Source organism: Pinus tabuliformis, chromosome 5_1 (genome assembly GCF_031772625.1).
Source record: "Pinus tabuliformis cultivar Carrire ecotype Pingquan chromosome 5_1, CPIR1, whole genome shotgun sequence".
Lineage (NCBI taxonomy): Eukaryota > Viridiplantae > Streptophyta > Pinopsida > Pinales > Pinaceae > Pinus > Pinus tabuliformis.
This window is the reverse complement of record NC_142305.1, coordinates 573005833-573021588: the sequence shown is the minus strand read 5'-3', so window position 1 is coordinate 573021588 and position 15756 is coordinate 573005833. Positions and strand designations below refer to the sequence as shown.

Genomic DNA, 15756 nt, shown 5'->3' with positions numbered 1-15756 from the left:
AAATAATTTGGGGACTAAAGTCCACACTAAATGTGAAGGTATGATATGGTTTGAATCATTATATTATTTCTCATCTGTCTCAATGCTTATAGAGTGGGAAAAATTTGATAGAATAAACTTGTAGGTTCATTTTAATGACAGGTCTCAGCTTCGAAAATGAGGGTTTGAAACCTTTTAGAGTTGTTTTGACACATAAATAGGCATTTTTTGGGATGAAAACTTTCCTGACTTATGTTGGGACTCCTTGATACTAATCTACACTCATAGACTTTTCCAACAACATAGATATAATGTCAATTAGAGCTCCTATGCAAAAAATTATGCCTCCCACGACCTACCATGTTGACCACCATGGTATGATAAAGATGCCACATCAATCCCCATTACTTACTCGTATAGGGATATCCATGTGTGGAATTTCAAGAAAAATTTAGAAGGTCCAAAATTATAACTCTAATTGACAGTCGAGGAAGTCAAAAACCTGTTTGTATATTATGACTATTGGGAAATGTTAAATATCGAAGAAATGTTAAATATCGAACAACTAAGAGGGGAAATATTAAATATCGAAAAACTAAGAGGAGAAGGGGTTCTGTTCTATTTCATTATATTGTTTTATAGTTAGATAGAGGACCTAGGAGTGGGAATTTAGTTAGTAGAAAAGAGGAGGATAAGATTCTGTAGCAGCTTTCCAAGCCACATCTATAAGGTATTTCCACAAGGAGTACCTCTTTCTTTATATTTACATATTATCCATATTAAAGAAAAGTGAACAAAGTGGCCTCATCTTATGTTTATTTGTGAATGGTGTATGTGTATTTTTATATTTATAATTTTCACATTTCTACTATTTTTATGAACTAAGCATAAAATCAATACTTAAAAGAATGTGAGATATAAAGGAAATAAACCTTCATAATAAAATTTCAATATTTTATCAAATCTGTTGTGATGAATTAATCCAGTGAAATATACACAATAGTTTAGATACTATGTATACTCTAACAACAAAACACAATTCATTAATAACAAATATATAAGATACAAAACATCATATAAAATTACTTTTCAAAATCTCTTTCTCTTCCTTTTTTTTTAATTCAATTATTTTTATTAAGCATAAAATATGTGAAACACCTCAATTTTTTATATATAAATAATAAATTCTTTTTAAAAATGATAAAAAAAATTCAATCACATTAATATATATCTTTTAAAGCTTTTAACACAATTTACAAATATTTTCCATTCATCCCTTCATAATTATATGTTTTTGAAATAATATAATATAGATATTTTTATCATTACATATAGTACTTTTCTTAAGCCTTTAATACAAATTGTGTTTTTGCTATTATAAATTGCATTAAAATACATTGTTACAAAATATTTACTCACATTTACTCAAACTATAGTGCAAAATTTTATAATTGAATTTTTCATTTAGTGTTTTTTAAAATTTTATAATTGAAATTTTCATTTATTGTGTGTTTTTTTTTTAATTTTACTATAATTTTGATGAAAAATGCTTATACATAAAATTATATATTAATAATTATAAAATATTCATTAATTATTTTAGAAAAATAAAAATATTATTAAATATTTAAAAGACGTAGAAACATTATTTTAATATTTTTAAAATAGATCTCACACTACTGATTAAGTATGACCACAATTAATAACAAAACATGTATTGAATCAAATAATCTCAATTTTAAAATATTTTTTTCTTTTGAGTCCTAAGCACTTTTAAAAAATTCTGAAACTTTATGTAAAAGTTTGAAAAATATACATGCAAATTCCTAACACCAATACACATTACAATCATCTTATATTAAAATGTATTTAACTAGTCTTTTCAATCTCATTTTATGATATGGAAAAAATCACAATCATTTTATATTATATTAAAATTTATGTAACTTGTTGTCTTTTCAATACCATTTTATGATATGAAAGAACTCTTTCGCATCTTATTAATATGTCCATAAACTAACTTTAAATTACTAAAGCACTATCTAGATTTATTGAGAATGAGAAGACACCATTTATATAAAATATAATCAATAGTTAATTTAGTAATTCCCTTGTACATATAAGTAAATCAAACTATTTAGTAATTCTCTTGTACATTCAAGTAAAGCAATGACATGTATTCATTGTAATTTTTATTTGTACATTACAAAATTTATACGATGAGAATACTATTAAATCAATAATAAAATTATTTATGTTTTTCATTATTAAAAATAATGTTTTTCAATATTTTTAATCAACACTTCATATTTAAAAGAAAATCTAAATAATTTTAAGAAAAACATAAAATTGTTTTTATATTTCTATTTCTTTCACATAAAACATAAAACATTAAATATTTAATTTAATAGAAATATGAAACAATTATCTCTTCTTTTCAAAAAGATTTACTTCCACTTCACAATATAAACTCTTGCTACTAATTACCCATTCAATTTTTTTTAGATATTTCTGACAAAAATACTTACTAATAAAATCATTCTTTAAAAATTAAATCAAATATTATAACATTTCAAACAATTATCCCCTCTTCTTAATATTCATCTTACCATTAAACTTTAAATACTATTTTCCCTTTCAAATTTCTTTACTTACCAATAAAACTAATCTTTGAAATTTATCAAAAATATTGTCATTTAAAAAATTATAAAATATACTTTTTACATATATTTTTTAACAAAATAAGTTTGAAAAAATAACTTAATAATAAATTTTTGGGATTTCAAATATCGAAAAAATATGGTTATTACTCTAAAATACAACTTAACATAAATTAACCACACAACTCAAAAATCAAGAATTTGAAATTCTTATTTTAATAAAACTTTACCACATGAGTTTGAAATTCTTACTTTAATAATCCAAACGCTTTAGCTGATTTCACGGTGTCATTGATCATGTCTTCTAAACCGTATTTGTAGGAAAAACCCATGTCCAAAAGCTTTTTAGACGAAGTTGGCAAATAAACACTACCATTCTCTTCATCACTACCTCTGCAAAAATAAACCAATTAACTGAACTTATTAGTCAATGCAAATATATAAAAATATGTCTTAAAAAGGTGGGAAGGGCAGATTGCCTACTTGAATGGTAGGCTGAATTCTGGATGAAGTTTATGAATTATATCTGCTAGCTCAGACACAGTGAGGGAGAACGCCGAGCAAATATGTCGCCCTTCTACATGGGGTTGCTCCATCAAAAATATGTGAGCCTCACATACGTCATCTATATGAACTAATGGAATGTATCCCAAAAGGGACTGTGGATGCTCGGAATTACCTGTGGGTTTTAAACCAAACTTGTCATTTCAGATTTTTACGGGCCCAAATAAATGGAACCCTGTCTTCAAAAGCAAAACTAAGCGTGAAAAATCGAATACCTAATCCTGCCATTTCTATGAGAAATCGGCATGAAAACGGAAGTGTAGAAGTAAGGCAAGGCCCACACACTGTACTCGGTCCAATTGTCACAACCTCCATTTCGCTCGTTGACCCATACTCAATTGCTGCTTGCTCCGCCAAAGTCTTGGCCACGAAATAAAACTGCACATTTCTAAATAATAATGAGTATTCTTATTTCGATTTGCATTGTTGGTTTTGGGAAGAAATGGAATTATACCCACCCCAAGAGGATGCTGGTGTTTCCTCCTCATGAAATCTACAGGAGTCCATCTAGATTCATCCAGACTGCAGCCGCTGAGAAATTCTCCCTCCTCGTTAAACGGACAAGCTGCTGCTATCGACGAAGTATAAACCACGCGCCTCACCGATTTAGCTCGTGAGCAGGCATTCAACACATTCATTACTCCCTTCACAGCAGGCCCAACGAAATCATCCTACACCACAATTTACAGAAAACTGTAAGATGTTCTGCGCCATCTCAGTGCAACTTTGTAATATACCTATTGTGATTTACCCCAGGTAAAGTAATTTTAAATTACCAATCAGTTATTCAAACCTGCGTAAAAGTAAATTTAAATTACATTTCAGTTACAACTAATTCTTGGCATTGGTTAAAGGGATCAGCGAGCACCCTAACTGGGGGGAGAGAGAACTGAAGGAAAAAACAGAGAGAGAGAAATTCCATGAGAGAACAGAGGCAGAAAGGAGGTTAAGTCTGGTAGAGACCAGATAACCTGAGAAAGAGGTTAAGTCTGGTAGAGACCAGATAACCCAGCACAGGAGTGCATGTGTCTTGTTGAGGGCTGTAGGCCTGCAAGACTGCTCGGGGGGAGAATCCAGTGTGAAGTGGATCTCAAGGTTGGGAGGATAAGAGCAAAACTATTGCAGGTGACTTCTACAAGTAAGGACATCGATAACGGAATAATCAGGTACGGTCCGAAACTAGTAGTTCCTGATATAATAAAGTAATGTGCATGGAAATTACTGTAATTTAATTAGGAAAGACTGTTTGTTTCCTAAATACTGTTGTGATGGATAGCATAATGTGCATTTGGAAAACTTAAAAACTGTCAGTTAATGGACCCGGTCTGAGTTAGTACCCAGACAGAAATAACAGTACGGAAATGTTGAAACAAGGTTATATATGGGTATAAAGAAGTCTTACTCAAGGACTGGTTACTGGGTAGCAGTCTCGACCTAACCCTATTAGCAAAGGGTTATTAATCAAAACTATTAGACATTGAAGCAGTTAAACAATAGTAAACTCTATAACCTGTGGTCTGAAGTGAATGCTGTGGAACGGCATTCGAATGAGGGTATAAACCTCTGCGGTAGAAGAAGACACCGACTGTAGGCGGTAGTAACTCCGCAACGGAGAAATGGTGAGCCAATAGATAACTTAGGTTATTAAAAAACCGTGTGTGTCCAACAAATGGCTCTGCACAGAGAGCGTTGGTGGACGGTGGAATAAAGAACCATACATTACATTAAAGAGATGCCATCGAGTCTCAGTGCTTGTGGTATAAACCCAAAAACAAATCTGTGTTACAGAACTATATCTGAGTACAGAAAGAATATATTTCTACGTTCTGTGTAATATAGTGACAAGAACAATAACAGATATGAATAACCAAGGTTCGACGTATTATAGCAACAGAATGGAAGACATTTATTTCAAACCCGAGACGGGAGCATGTAACTGGTAATGAATCATAACCTTATTAATTCAGAAAAAACCTGTGCATGCGAATAAAAAAGAAATATAACTCTATTAAAACAGCGAGCCTGTGCATGCAAACTGTAACGACAGATAATCATAATAATCAGAAAGACTGTGCGAAAGAACAGAAATCGTGCATGAAGGGTAGCCCTTTCCACAAGGAAAAGGGGTTATTTGTCTAACAATTAATCATTCGCCCAAGTTGTATTAAATCGACTGGTGAAACAAGAGTATTTAGAAATACAGAGATTATACCAAAGATTATCATTATAACTTGACAAAGCCGAGGCGAAAGCCGTTTGGAAATAGATAAAACCGGTACAAAATATAAACCCTAAGTCTCTGTTCATGAACATTGGACATTCGAACTGGAACAAGTCAATACATTAATGAAAATGCCCTGAGGGCTGAAGAGTTCATAACAGCACCGAACGGTGAAGTAATAACGTAAACATAACAATACATTTGAACAAGGGAACAAGCCCAATATACTCAGGTCTATATCTGCGCGTGAAGGCCAGATCTGAAACCATGCAACCACATCGAATAAACCAAGTTTGCCGCTAGACGGTTCTGTAATCCAAGTGAAAGAAAATGTGACTGGTATAATAAACCCAGAACCTCTCTGCAATCAATAACATATGACCGGACAGCACAGTCATAACCTATCTACGCAACGAGATAACTGTAAGGGTTCTCCACAGAGAATACCCGGTAGCGAAATAAGAAGACCATATTGAAAACAGAGATCTGCATCAGACCATACGGGGTAATTCATAACTGTATCCATTAACCATTCCTAGTAAATATGCTTCGAATGCCGAGAATCATACCTGGAGTCGATGGAGGATTGTTTGCAGAGCCAGTCACCATGGGATTCGGCCGAAGCACAGCAAGAGCGACTGCACAAACTTGGTAGAGGAAATGTAAAAACTGTAAGTGATAATCCAGTGATAACTGAGCCGTAAAACATATACAAGACTGAGAGAACATTGTTAATACCTGTAAGGAGTGTTTATGAGCGGTATGCAGCCCCGGAGCATTGCAGGTTGAAGGAATGAGTTTGATGGAGTCGAGCTCGGAAAGGGACATTGAACCAGTCCGCAAAGGCCGCGGACTCCAAATAACTCTAACATGATAAAGAGACGCTTAAATAACACCGATAAACCCTGAAAGATTTCCAGCCCTCCGATCTCTGGAAGAGATCCGGGCCGTTGAAGTATGGCGGGAGTCGCTGGCGGTGAGACCGAAATTGGTATTACCAAGGTGTCACATGGCTGGAGAAACCAGGCCATGCCACCTGCCCCGGAAGGACGGACCATAGTAAAGGCAAGTATGAGCTGTCACCGGATGAGTACTGCGGCGGAACCATAAAAGCCCACGCCCATTAATACAGTGCCTTGAAATATCTATGGTAGGTGCTAATATGTACAGTGTATAAACTTAAACCATAGTGCTAATAGTTGTGATGCCGCGTGGTGAATACAACAGAGATCCATAGCATAGAACTCAGCCACGATATACATGGATATGGGTTTATATAACTTTAATTAATGCATGCCAACTGTTTATTGTTTAATTTATTCCAACTAACGCATGCCAAGGTTACATAGGTGTATGATATACCTGTAATTTATAGTTATAAAGTGTAAGGTGCGTAAATAAGGCTGAATCATCATAGGGTGAGCCTTAAGTTAAAAGGGTTGACATGTATATATATATTTAAAAAAAAAAATTTGTATATGTAATAATGGGTGTGTGACAAATTGGTATCAGAGCCAAAGGTTGCAATACTGGCGCCTTTGGGAATTGGTAAGTGGAAAGGATATTGGGGTACGCCATCAGTGCATTAGGTGTGACTCACGTTCATAACGTTAAAATTCCTGATGAGGATAAAAGACAATGACACTTTTGTCACACCGAAGAACCATATTGAACACTCATTGAGGAAATGACAATCAACTACCAACTTCTTATTTGCACATATGGCAATAACAACAATGCATATATTGAACTAGATTGAAATTACAACGAACAAAACTTAATGAGCCAATGCATGAATATAAAATTAGGGGGAACATCCTTGAATAGGATGGAAAAAAAAAATGTTTTAAAAAGGACATTAGAAGAACCCCTTTAGATATTGAAAACATGCAATGAGTCAAGCAGCGAGATTTGATTGTCATAACTAACTTTAATTCAGTCTTGTCATGGATGCATGAAGACGATTGGTGGTTGAGATCGGTTAGTGTTGTATGACTAACCCATAGAACTTATATGCATTAATTCAATTGAGCTAAGATTGTTACAGTTCATAACCAAGTGAAGGTTGATTGATGTCGCATGCATGAAATGTGTGTATGAAGATTTTATTTTTGTTACTCTCGCGGTGCTATAGTCCAGTTGTGCACGAGAAGAGTTCTTAATTTTATTCACCATGAGAATGCATGAAGAATAGTATATGCTTATGTCCTAATAGTTTTAATGATGATACCCTCTAATTGAGGGAAATCCATTAGCATGGTATGTGCTGATGTTAATCATTACTTGTTGGGAGACAAAAAAAAACCATTGGAGTCTCGATTAAATGATGGTTGAATTTATCTACACTATGGGAATGATGGATTCCTGCATTCCAGTGTGAAGTTAAGGGTAGAGGCATGTTCAGTGGGTAACATTTCTAAGACCCATTCATGGTATAATTACATGTGATAATTATTCATAAATAGACTACCTGTGTTAACACAGTCGTCGGTAAACTCTAACTACCTTCCCCAGCTATAGATGCTTCCAAAGGAAAAGGAAGCAAGGAGAAGGAAGAAGACCGTGCTGTAGGGACAGACGGAGATGGGAAAAGAAATTGCTAAGCCTGGTGATGACCAGATAGAGCAAAGCTTGGGTATCAGAATCTTGCAGAAAACTCTAAGTCTGGAAATGACCAGATAGTGCTTGATGTGCATGTGAGTATTCTCTTGACCATGCTTAAGGAGTTGGAAAATGATAACTATAGTGTATTGATATAGTGTATTGATGTTAATGATTTTCGTAATGCTTCCTTGAAGTCATTGTTCTGAAATGGACACATAGTACTGTTATGATAGTTGTTGCATCTAGCATCAAGTGGTAACTCTGGTGCGTGTGTGACACTTAGGAGATTATGCTTCTAATCGCATAAAGTAGAGCCATTGCTTTCGGTAAGGGTGGTTTAACTTGTTAGTTATGCATGTTGATCCAAGGATAAGATAAGTGTCTTGTCCACTTTCTTGAAGAACCCATATGAATGTCTTATATGATTTCTTAGTAGAGAAAGTATTTGAATGCATGCAATAAAAGAATGGTTCTTTTATAGATTTTCTTGGTAAAGAAAATGAGACAAGGCATGCAGTTAAAGATTGACTGTTTATATGTTTTCTTATGATAATACTTGCAGTAAAAGAATTGGTTATTTTATATGCTTCTTAGTAAAAAGAATTGATAGTTCCTCCTAGTCGGACTACATGTGAGTCTTGTGAGAGTCTTGTGAGAGAAATGTTTGTCTCTCGTTGTTTTCTTGGAATAAAATCCTTGCTAAATATAGCCAAAGTATCTTCTTGAGAGAAGAGGATGAGGCATATAAATGTCCCGAGGACATAGCATGGAAGGTGGTCAAGTGTTCTTGAATTAAAATATGTATCTTTATTTGATAAAAGCTTCTTGGGAAATATATATATATATATATATATATATGCTAATTGCATTATGATTCCAGTTAGTCTCTAAGTTCTAGTGAAATGATTATGCATCACATGCATGATAAAAGATAACTAAGGATGTGCTTCTAGGCACATAGATATTTATCCCTAACTTCTTGAGGAAAGAGTATATTACCTATATACATAAATATAGTCTCATCCTAAGAGTATGCATACTTCATGTATGAAGATAAAGGATTTTAAGAGAGTTCTTGAAAATGGAAATAAAGGTTCTGTCCTTTAAGAACACATTAGAATAGTGTTCATACAAGAACCAAAAAGTCTTACTTGTTTCGTGAAAGGAACTATGTGCATTAAAGTAAAATAATTGTGTTAGGAGCACACATGTTGCATATTGGTAGCTATTTTGACCTTGGAATTATGAGTCTGTGTGTACTTAGAGAAAGTGGTCATGCTAGCTTCCTTGAAAATGATAAATCTCTTGGAGAGATTGTCTTGTTGGATGAGCTGTGTTGATTGCTTGATTTTGATACATAAAGGATAATTAATCCTTGTTTTTGTATCCTGATTTTTATGCCTAAAGATAGATACCTTTCATAATTTCTGGAAAGGGAATCTTGAGAAACCCTCACATCTGAAGATAGAGAAATGAGGATTAAAATGACTTCCTTTAAGAAAGAGGTATGTGGTTTGTCGTATGAAATGATGGTGGTCTTCTAGTGAAGGGAATAAGTGTTGCATACATTAAAGAAGGGCTTATACGATAAGCAATAGTATGCACAAAGATTAGCCATTATGATATGGAGTTATGACCTTTATTAGAGAGATTATGTTTAATTACATTAACAATGCATGACTAAAGCTAGACATAGTAAACGTAAGCTAATACTCCATTAATGATGATTTGAATTGGAACAACAAACTATGGCAAAATTGGAAATGTTTAGATTATTAACTCAACTGTTGTTGACAATTATACATTAATGAGTATTTGCATATGCTTTTATACATGACAATATTGTATGCAGGAACATTCTTGGAAATGGAATACGTGTTAACTGATGCATATTTATAACTAACGTTGCTGATGGGATTAAGTGGTGGTAGCTTAATGGCAACAAGAAAACTCACTACGTAAATTGCTGCAATGTGAAATGCAATTATTAATGAGAAAGAATGATGTTATATGATATGCATGAATTATGTTATTTGGAAAATTTGCATGCATACAACGTGTATGATGGATATGTTTCCCATTGTGGACCCATGTTGGGGTTAAGTGTAAATGCATGGTATACATGCATGTTTGTTGTGCTAATGATAATGTTCATATGGTTCATTGTGTAAATTACTTTGAGGAAGAGTATTAAAAGAGAAAATATTCATGCTATGTCTGGTTGGGATCAGATGGCATAAGAGGAAAGAATTTCCTGTGTACGCTACGTCTGGTTAGGATCAGATAGCGTTTACTGGCGAGACCAGTGTGATTGCGGTCGAGTAGGACCTGCGTTTACTGGCGAGACCAGTGTAATTGCGGTCGAGTAGGACCTGCAAGTGCTTGGGTTGATGGCAATACCTGCCCGGAGGGGTTGATGGTACTTGTCTGCCCGGAGTTGGGTTGATGGCAGCTACCTGCCCGGAAGGGTTGATGGTACTTGTCTGCCCAGATCTCCTCTCCTTAGAATTCTTGAGCTGGTTGGCCAGTGGGATTCTATGTTAGACCTGGTAAGGTCTTTATCAAAGAAACTGTCTGGATGTGAAAAGGACTCAATTTGGTTGTGAGAACCAGTTTCCATGGATTGGGAATTCTTTAGTCCATTGTGGTCTCATGGCTAAAGGAATTAACTAATCAGATATATGTTATGTTAAAAAGGAATTTTACATATAGATGTGCAAAGTATGTTATGCACATTTAATAAGAAATGAGCTTAGTGCTCAATAAAGAATAAATGGAAATTTTAATTCCTTTATTGTGTTATTAATGTTGTGAACATCTTAGTGGGAGCTAAGACAATTCTTGCTTGATGCAGTGATTGACTGTTTCGATGATTAGAGAGCTAGGTGCTCTTTTGGTACTTCTCGAAGTACTTTACGAATGTCTTTAGTGAGAATTCGTTCAGTGTGCACGTGAGCAGTGATTCATCATTTGATGATTAGTGTTAATGCTCTTTAAGTACTTGTAAAAGTACTGTGATTTAGGAAGCATCTAATATTCCACAATTGATTGATAGTCAAAAATGTCTCATTTGACTCAAAATATAGTGACTAATCTGGTTGAATTTGTTAGTCATATATTGCAGGAACTACTTACCATGGAAGGGTGAAGAATTGTCCAATCTTTATTAACAGGCTTACATGGAAATATTCATGATTTTCAAGCATAAGATGGTAAGTTATGGTAAGTTGACACAGAGAATTGTTTATTATGAATGAATAAGGGCCAGGTGGTGGCGATTAGAAGTTGCATATTTTTGCAATTACGAATGATTATGACTATTGATGCTTATAACTAATGATATTTCTTATGACTATATCATTACTATGTTGTTTGTCGGAATGAAATCGTTGATTTCAAAGAGAAAGGATCACATTTTGTGTGGATTAGATGGTAATACCACGAGTAAATATCAAAGTTCCGACGAAAGATGAACACCGAGGACGGTGTTCCTGTTAAGGGGGGGAGTATGTAATATACCTATTGTGATTTACCCCACGTAAAGTAATTTTAAATTACCAATCAGTTATTCAAACCTGCGTAAAAGTAATTTTAAATTACATTTCAGTTACAACTAATTCTTGGCATTGGTTAAAGGGATCAGCGAGCACCCTAACAGGGGGGAGAGAGAACTGAAGAAAGAAACAGAGAGAGAGAAATTCCATGAGAGAACAGAGGCAGAAAGGAGGTTAAGTCTGGTAGAGACCAGATAACCTGAGAAAGAGGTTAAGTCTGGTAGAGACCAGATAACCCAGCACAGGAGTGCATGTGTCTTGTTGAGGGCTGTAGGCCTGCAAGACTGCTCGGGGGGAGAATCCAGTGTGAAGTGGATCTCAAGGTTGGGAGGATAAGAGCAAAACTATTGCAGGTGACTTCTGCAAGTAAGGACATCGATAACGGAATAATCAGGTACGGTTCCAAACTAGTAGTCCCTGATATGAAAAAGTAATGTGCATGGAAATTACAGTAATTTAATTAGGAAAGACTGTTTGTTTCCTAAATACTGTTGTGATGGATAGCATAATGTGCATTTGGAAAACTTAAAAACCGTCAGTTAATGGACCCGGTCTGAGTTAGTACTCAGACAGAAATAACAGTACGGAAATGTTGAAACAAGGTTATATATGGGTATAAAGAAGTCTTACTCAAGGACTGGTTACTGGGTAGCAGTCTCGACCTAACCCTATTAGCAAAGGGTTATTAATCAAAACTATTAGACATTGAAGCAGTTAAACAATAGTAAACTCTATAACCTGTGGACTGAAGTGAATGCTGTGGAACGGCATTCGAATGAGGGTATAAACCTCTGCGGTAGAAGAAGACACCGACTGTAGGCGGTAGTAACTCCGCCACGGAGAAATGGTGAGCCAATAGATAACTTAGGTTATTAAAAAAACCGTGTGTGTCCAACAAATGGCTCTGCACAGAGAGCGTGGGTGGACGGTGGAATAAAGAACCATACAATACATTAAAGAGATGCCATCGAGTCTCAGTGCTTGTGGTATAAACTCAAAAACAAATCTGTGTTACAGAACTATATCTGAGTACAGAAAGAATATATTTCTACGTTCTGTGTAATATAGTGACAAGAACAATAACAGATATGAATAACCAAGGTTCGACGTATTATAGCAACAGAATGGAAGACATTTATTTCAAACCCGAGACGGGAGCATGTAACTGGTAATGAATCATAACCTTATTAATTCAGGAAAAACCTGTGCATGCGAATAAAAAATGAAATATAACTCTATTAAAACAGCGAGCCTGTGCATGCAAACTGAAACGGCGGATAATCATAATAATCAGAAAGACTGTGCGAAAGAACAGAAATCGTGCATGAAGGGTAGCCCTTTCCACAAGGAAAAGGGGTTATTTGTCCAACAATTAATCATTCGCCCAAGTTGTATTAATCGACTGGTGAAACAAAAGTATTTAGAAATGCAGAGATTATACCAAAGATTATCATTATAGCTTGACAAAGCCGAGGTGGAAGCCGTTTGGAAATAGATAAAAACCGGTACAAAATATAAACCCTAAGTCTCTGTTCATGAACATTGGACTTTCGAACTGGAACAAGTCAATACAATAATGAAAATGCCCTGAGGGCTGAAGAGTTCATAAAAGCACCGAACGGTGAGTAATAACGTAAATATAACAATACATTTGAACAAGGGAACAAGCCCAATATACTCAGGTCTATATCTGCGCGTGAAGGCCAGATCTGAAACCATGCAACCACATCGAATAAACCAAGTTTGCCGCTAGACGGTTCTGTAATCCAAACGAAAGAAAACGTGACTGGTATAATAAACCCAGAACCTCTCTGCAATCAATAACATTTAACCGGACAGCACAGTCATAACCTATCTATGCAACGAGATAACTGTAAGGGTTCTCCACAGAGAATACCCGGTAGCGAAATGAGAAGACCATATTGAAAACAGAGATCTGCACCAGACCATACAGGGTAATTCATAACTGTATCCATTAACCATACCAAGTAAATAGGCTTCGAATGCCGAGAATCATACCTGGAGTCGCTGGAGGATTGTTTGCAGAGCAAGTCACCATGGGATTCGGCCGAAGCATAGCAAGAGCGGCTGCACAAAACTTGGTAGGGAAATGTAAAGACTGTAAGTGATAATCCAGTGATAACTAAGCCGTTAAAACATATACAAGACTGAGAGAAACATCGTTAATACCTGCGAGGATTGTTTATGAGCGGAATGCAGCCCGGAGCATTGCAGGTTGAAGGAATGAGTCTGATGGAGTCGAGCTCGAGGAGGGACATTGAACCAGTCCGCAAAGGCCGCAGACACCAAATAACTCTAACACGGTGAAGAGACGCTTAAATATCACCGATAATCCTTGAAAGATCTCCAGCCCTCCGATCTCCGGAAGAGATCCGGGCCGTTGAAGTATGGCGGGAGTCGCTGGCGGTGAGACCAAAATTGGCATTACCAAGGTGTCACATGGCTGGAGAAACCAGGCCATGCCACCTGCCCCGGAAGGACGGACCGTCGTAAAGGCAAGTATGACCTGTCACCGGATGAGTACTGCGGCGGGACCATAAAAGCCCACGCCCATTAATACAGTGCCTTGGAATATCTATGGTAGGTGCTAATATGAACAGTGCATAAACTTAAACCATAGTGCTAATAGTTGTGATGCCGCGTGGTGAATACAACAGAGATCCATAGCATAGAACTCAAGCCACGATATACATGGATATGGGTTCACATAACTTTAATTAATGCATGCCAAATGTTTATTGTTTTATATATTCCAATTAACGCATGCCAAGGATACATAGGTGTATGATATACCTGTAATTTATAGTTATAAAGTGTAAGGTGCGTATATAAGGCTGAATCATCATAGGGTGAGCCTTAAGTTAAAAGGGTTGACATGTATATATATATTTAAAAAAAAAAATTTGTATATGTAATAATGGGTGTGTGACAAACTTCTAGGATATCTTATGCACAGTAATTAGATTTAATATTTCAAAAATCTACAATCAAAATAAATATATCAGCTCCCATCAATCATGATAAAGCTTATGACCAGAAAAATAAAATTAACAATAATTTACCTCTGTGAGTTTGGAGAAGTCCATAGGACTGGCCACGTGGAACACCCCTTGACAGCCCTCCACTGCGGAATCGAAGGCGTGCTCTTCGCTTAAATCTGCTTGGAAGAGCTTCAGTCTCTCTGCAGCACCAGGCAGCGACAGCAGAGGCCCAGTTTTTGCCTCATTTTCTGCATGCAAATATCATACCGGAGGAGGTACTGTAAACGGGAAATTCATTGATAACTGTGTTGATATATATATATATATATATATATATATATAAAATCCCTTTATACACTTTGATAAATCTCAAATTAACGAAATCTATGCAAACCTACACTAGTTGATACAAAAATCTAACCAGAACTAGCATTAAAATTTACGCTTTAGACGAATGTAAAGAAAATAGTACGTGGATCTCTGAGAGTGGCGTTGACAGTGTAGCCTCTTTGGAGAAGATTCTTGACGAGCCATGATCCGATGTATCCCCCTGCTCCTGTAACGCACACCTTCACACCACCTTTCCCTTCTTGGATTTCCATTTTTTTTTATGGTGGGAACAGGGAAGAATGAATACGCGATGAAAAATAATATTGCAGATAGATATGAATATGCAGGCTCCAGATGTGTATTTGCAGCTGGAACTTGCTTTTGAAAGCAAGTTGGCGTTATCCAAAATCCAAGAAAATATGAGGACGTGAAGTGTTGCTTCTTTTGGCTAAAATCTAGGGGCTTATCCAAACAAAGCCGAGGCTATGGCTTCTTAAAAGAATACCTTCTTTAAGTCGTTTGATAATAATAGTCAGAGTCTTAAAACAATACCTTTTTAAGGCGGTCGTTATAATCAATCTTCTTTTTTTAAGGTTGAAGTTTAAGTTATTTAATTTCAGTTTTTTTCGTCTAAATTATTTAATTTATATAATTTTAATATCCACAGTTTTTTTTAAAGTTTGAGTTTAAATTATTTAATTTATATAATTTTAATATGGGTATTTTAAGATGTAAATTTTATTTATATTTTCAAAAATATATTTTAAATAATAAAAAATCACTTTTTTATTTAAAATAATAATAATAATAATAATAATTTATTTTTATTCTATTTTGATAAT

At 35.2% G+C, this 15756-nt stretch overlaps 1 protein-coding gene and 1 long non-coding RNA gene across 6 annotated transcripts in view; both read right to left on the bottom strand.

Annotated features, from left to right (window-relative positions):
- Positions 1-15359, bottom strand: part of LOC149166129 (putative anthocyanidin reductase) — a 54028-nt gene extending 38669 nt beyond the window's left edge. Inside the window, exons 1-6 of one of the 3 annotated variants that reach the window (XM_089431289.1) lie at positions 15057-15359; positions 14666-14832; positions 3662-3874; positions 3419-3581; positions 3123-3318; positions 2892-3032 (exon numbers count right to left, since the gene is read on the bottom strand). In XM_089431289.1, the coding sequence (XP_089287415.1) occupies positions 2892-3032; positions 3123-3318; positions 3419-3581; positions 3662-3874; positions 14666-14832; positions 15057-15186 (1010 nt within the window). In that variant the 5' untranslated portion in view covers positions 15187-15359. The remainder of the gene's footprint in view (positions 1-2891; positions 3033-3122; positions 3319-3418; positions 3582-3661; positions 3875-14665; positions 14833-15056) is intronic. The other 2 variants (XM_089431291.1, XM_089431292.1) reach the window with 2 other exon arrangements.
- On the bottom strand, positions 5599-6313 carry LOC149166130 (uncharacterized). 3 transcript variants are annotated; one of them, XR_016260399.1, is made up of 3 exons: positions 6163-6313; positions 5994-6062; positions 5599-5733 (listed from the first exon to the last, which is right to left on the bottom strand). It is a non-coding gene; the product is annotated as an uncharacterized LOC149166130 (long non-coding RNA). The 3 variants fall into 3 exon arrangements; XR_016260397.1 differs by having other exon boundaries at positions 5607-5910; positions 5994-6071; XR_016260398.1 differs by having other exon boundaries at positions 5607-5910.
- Positions 15360-15756: the final 397 nt, after the last annotated feature.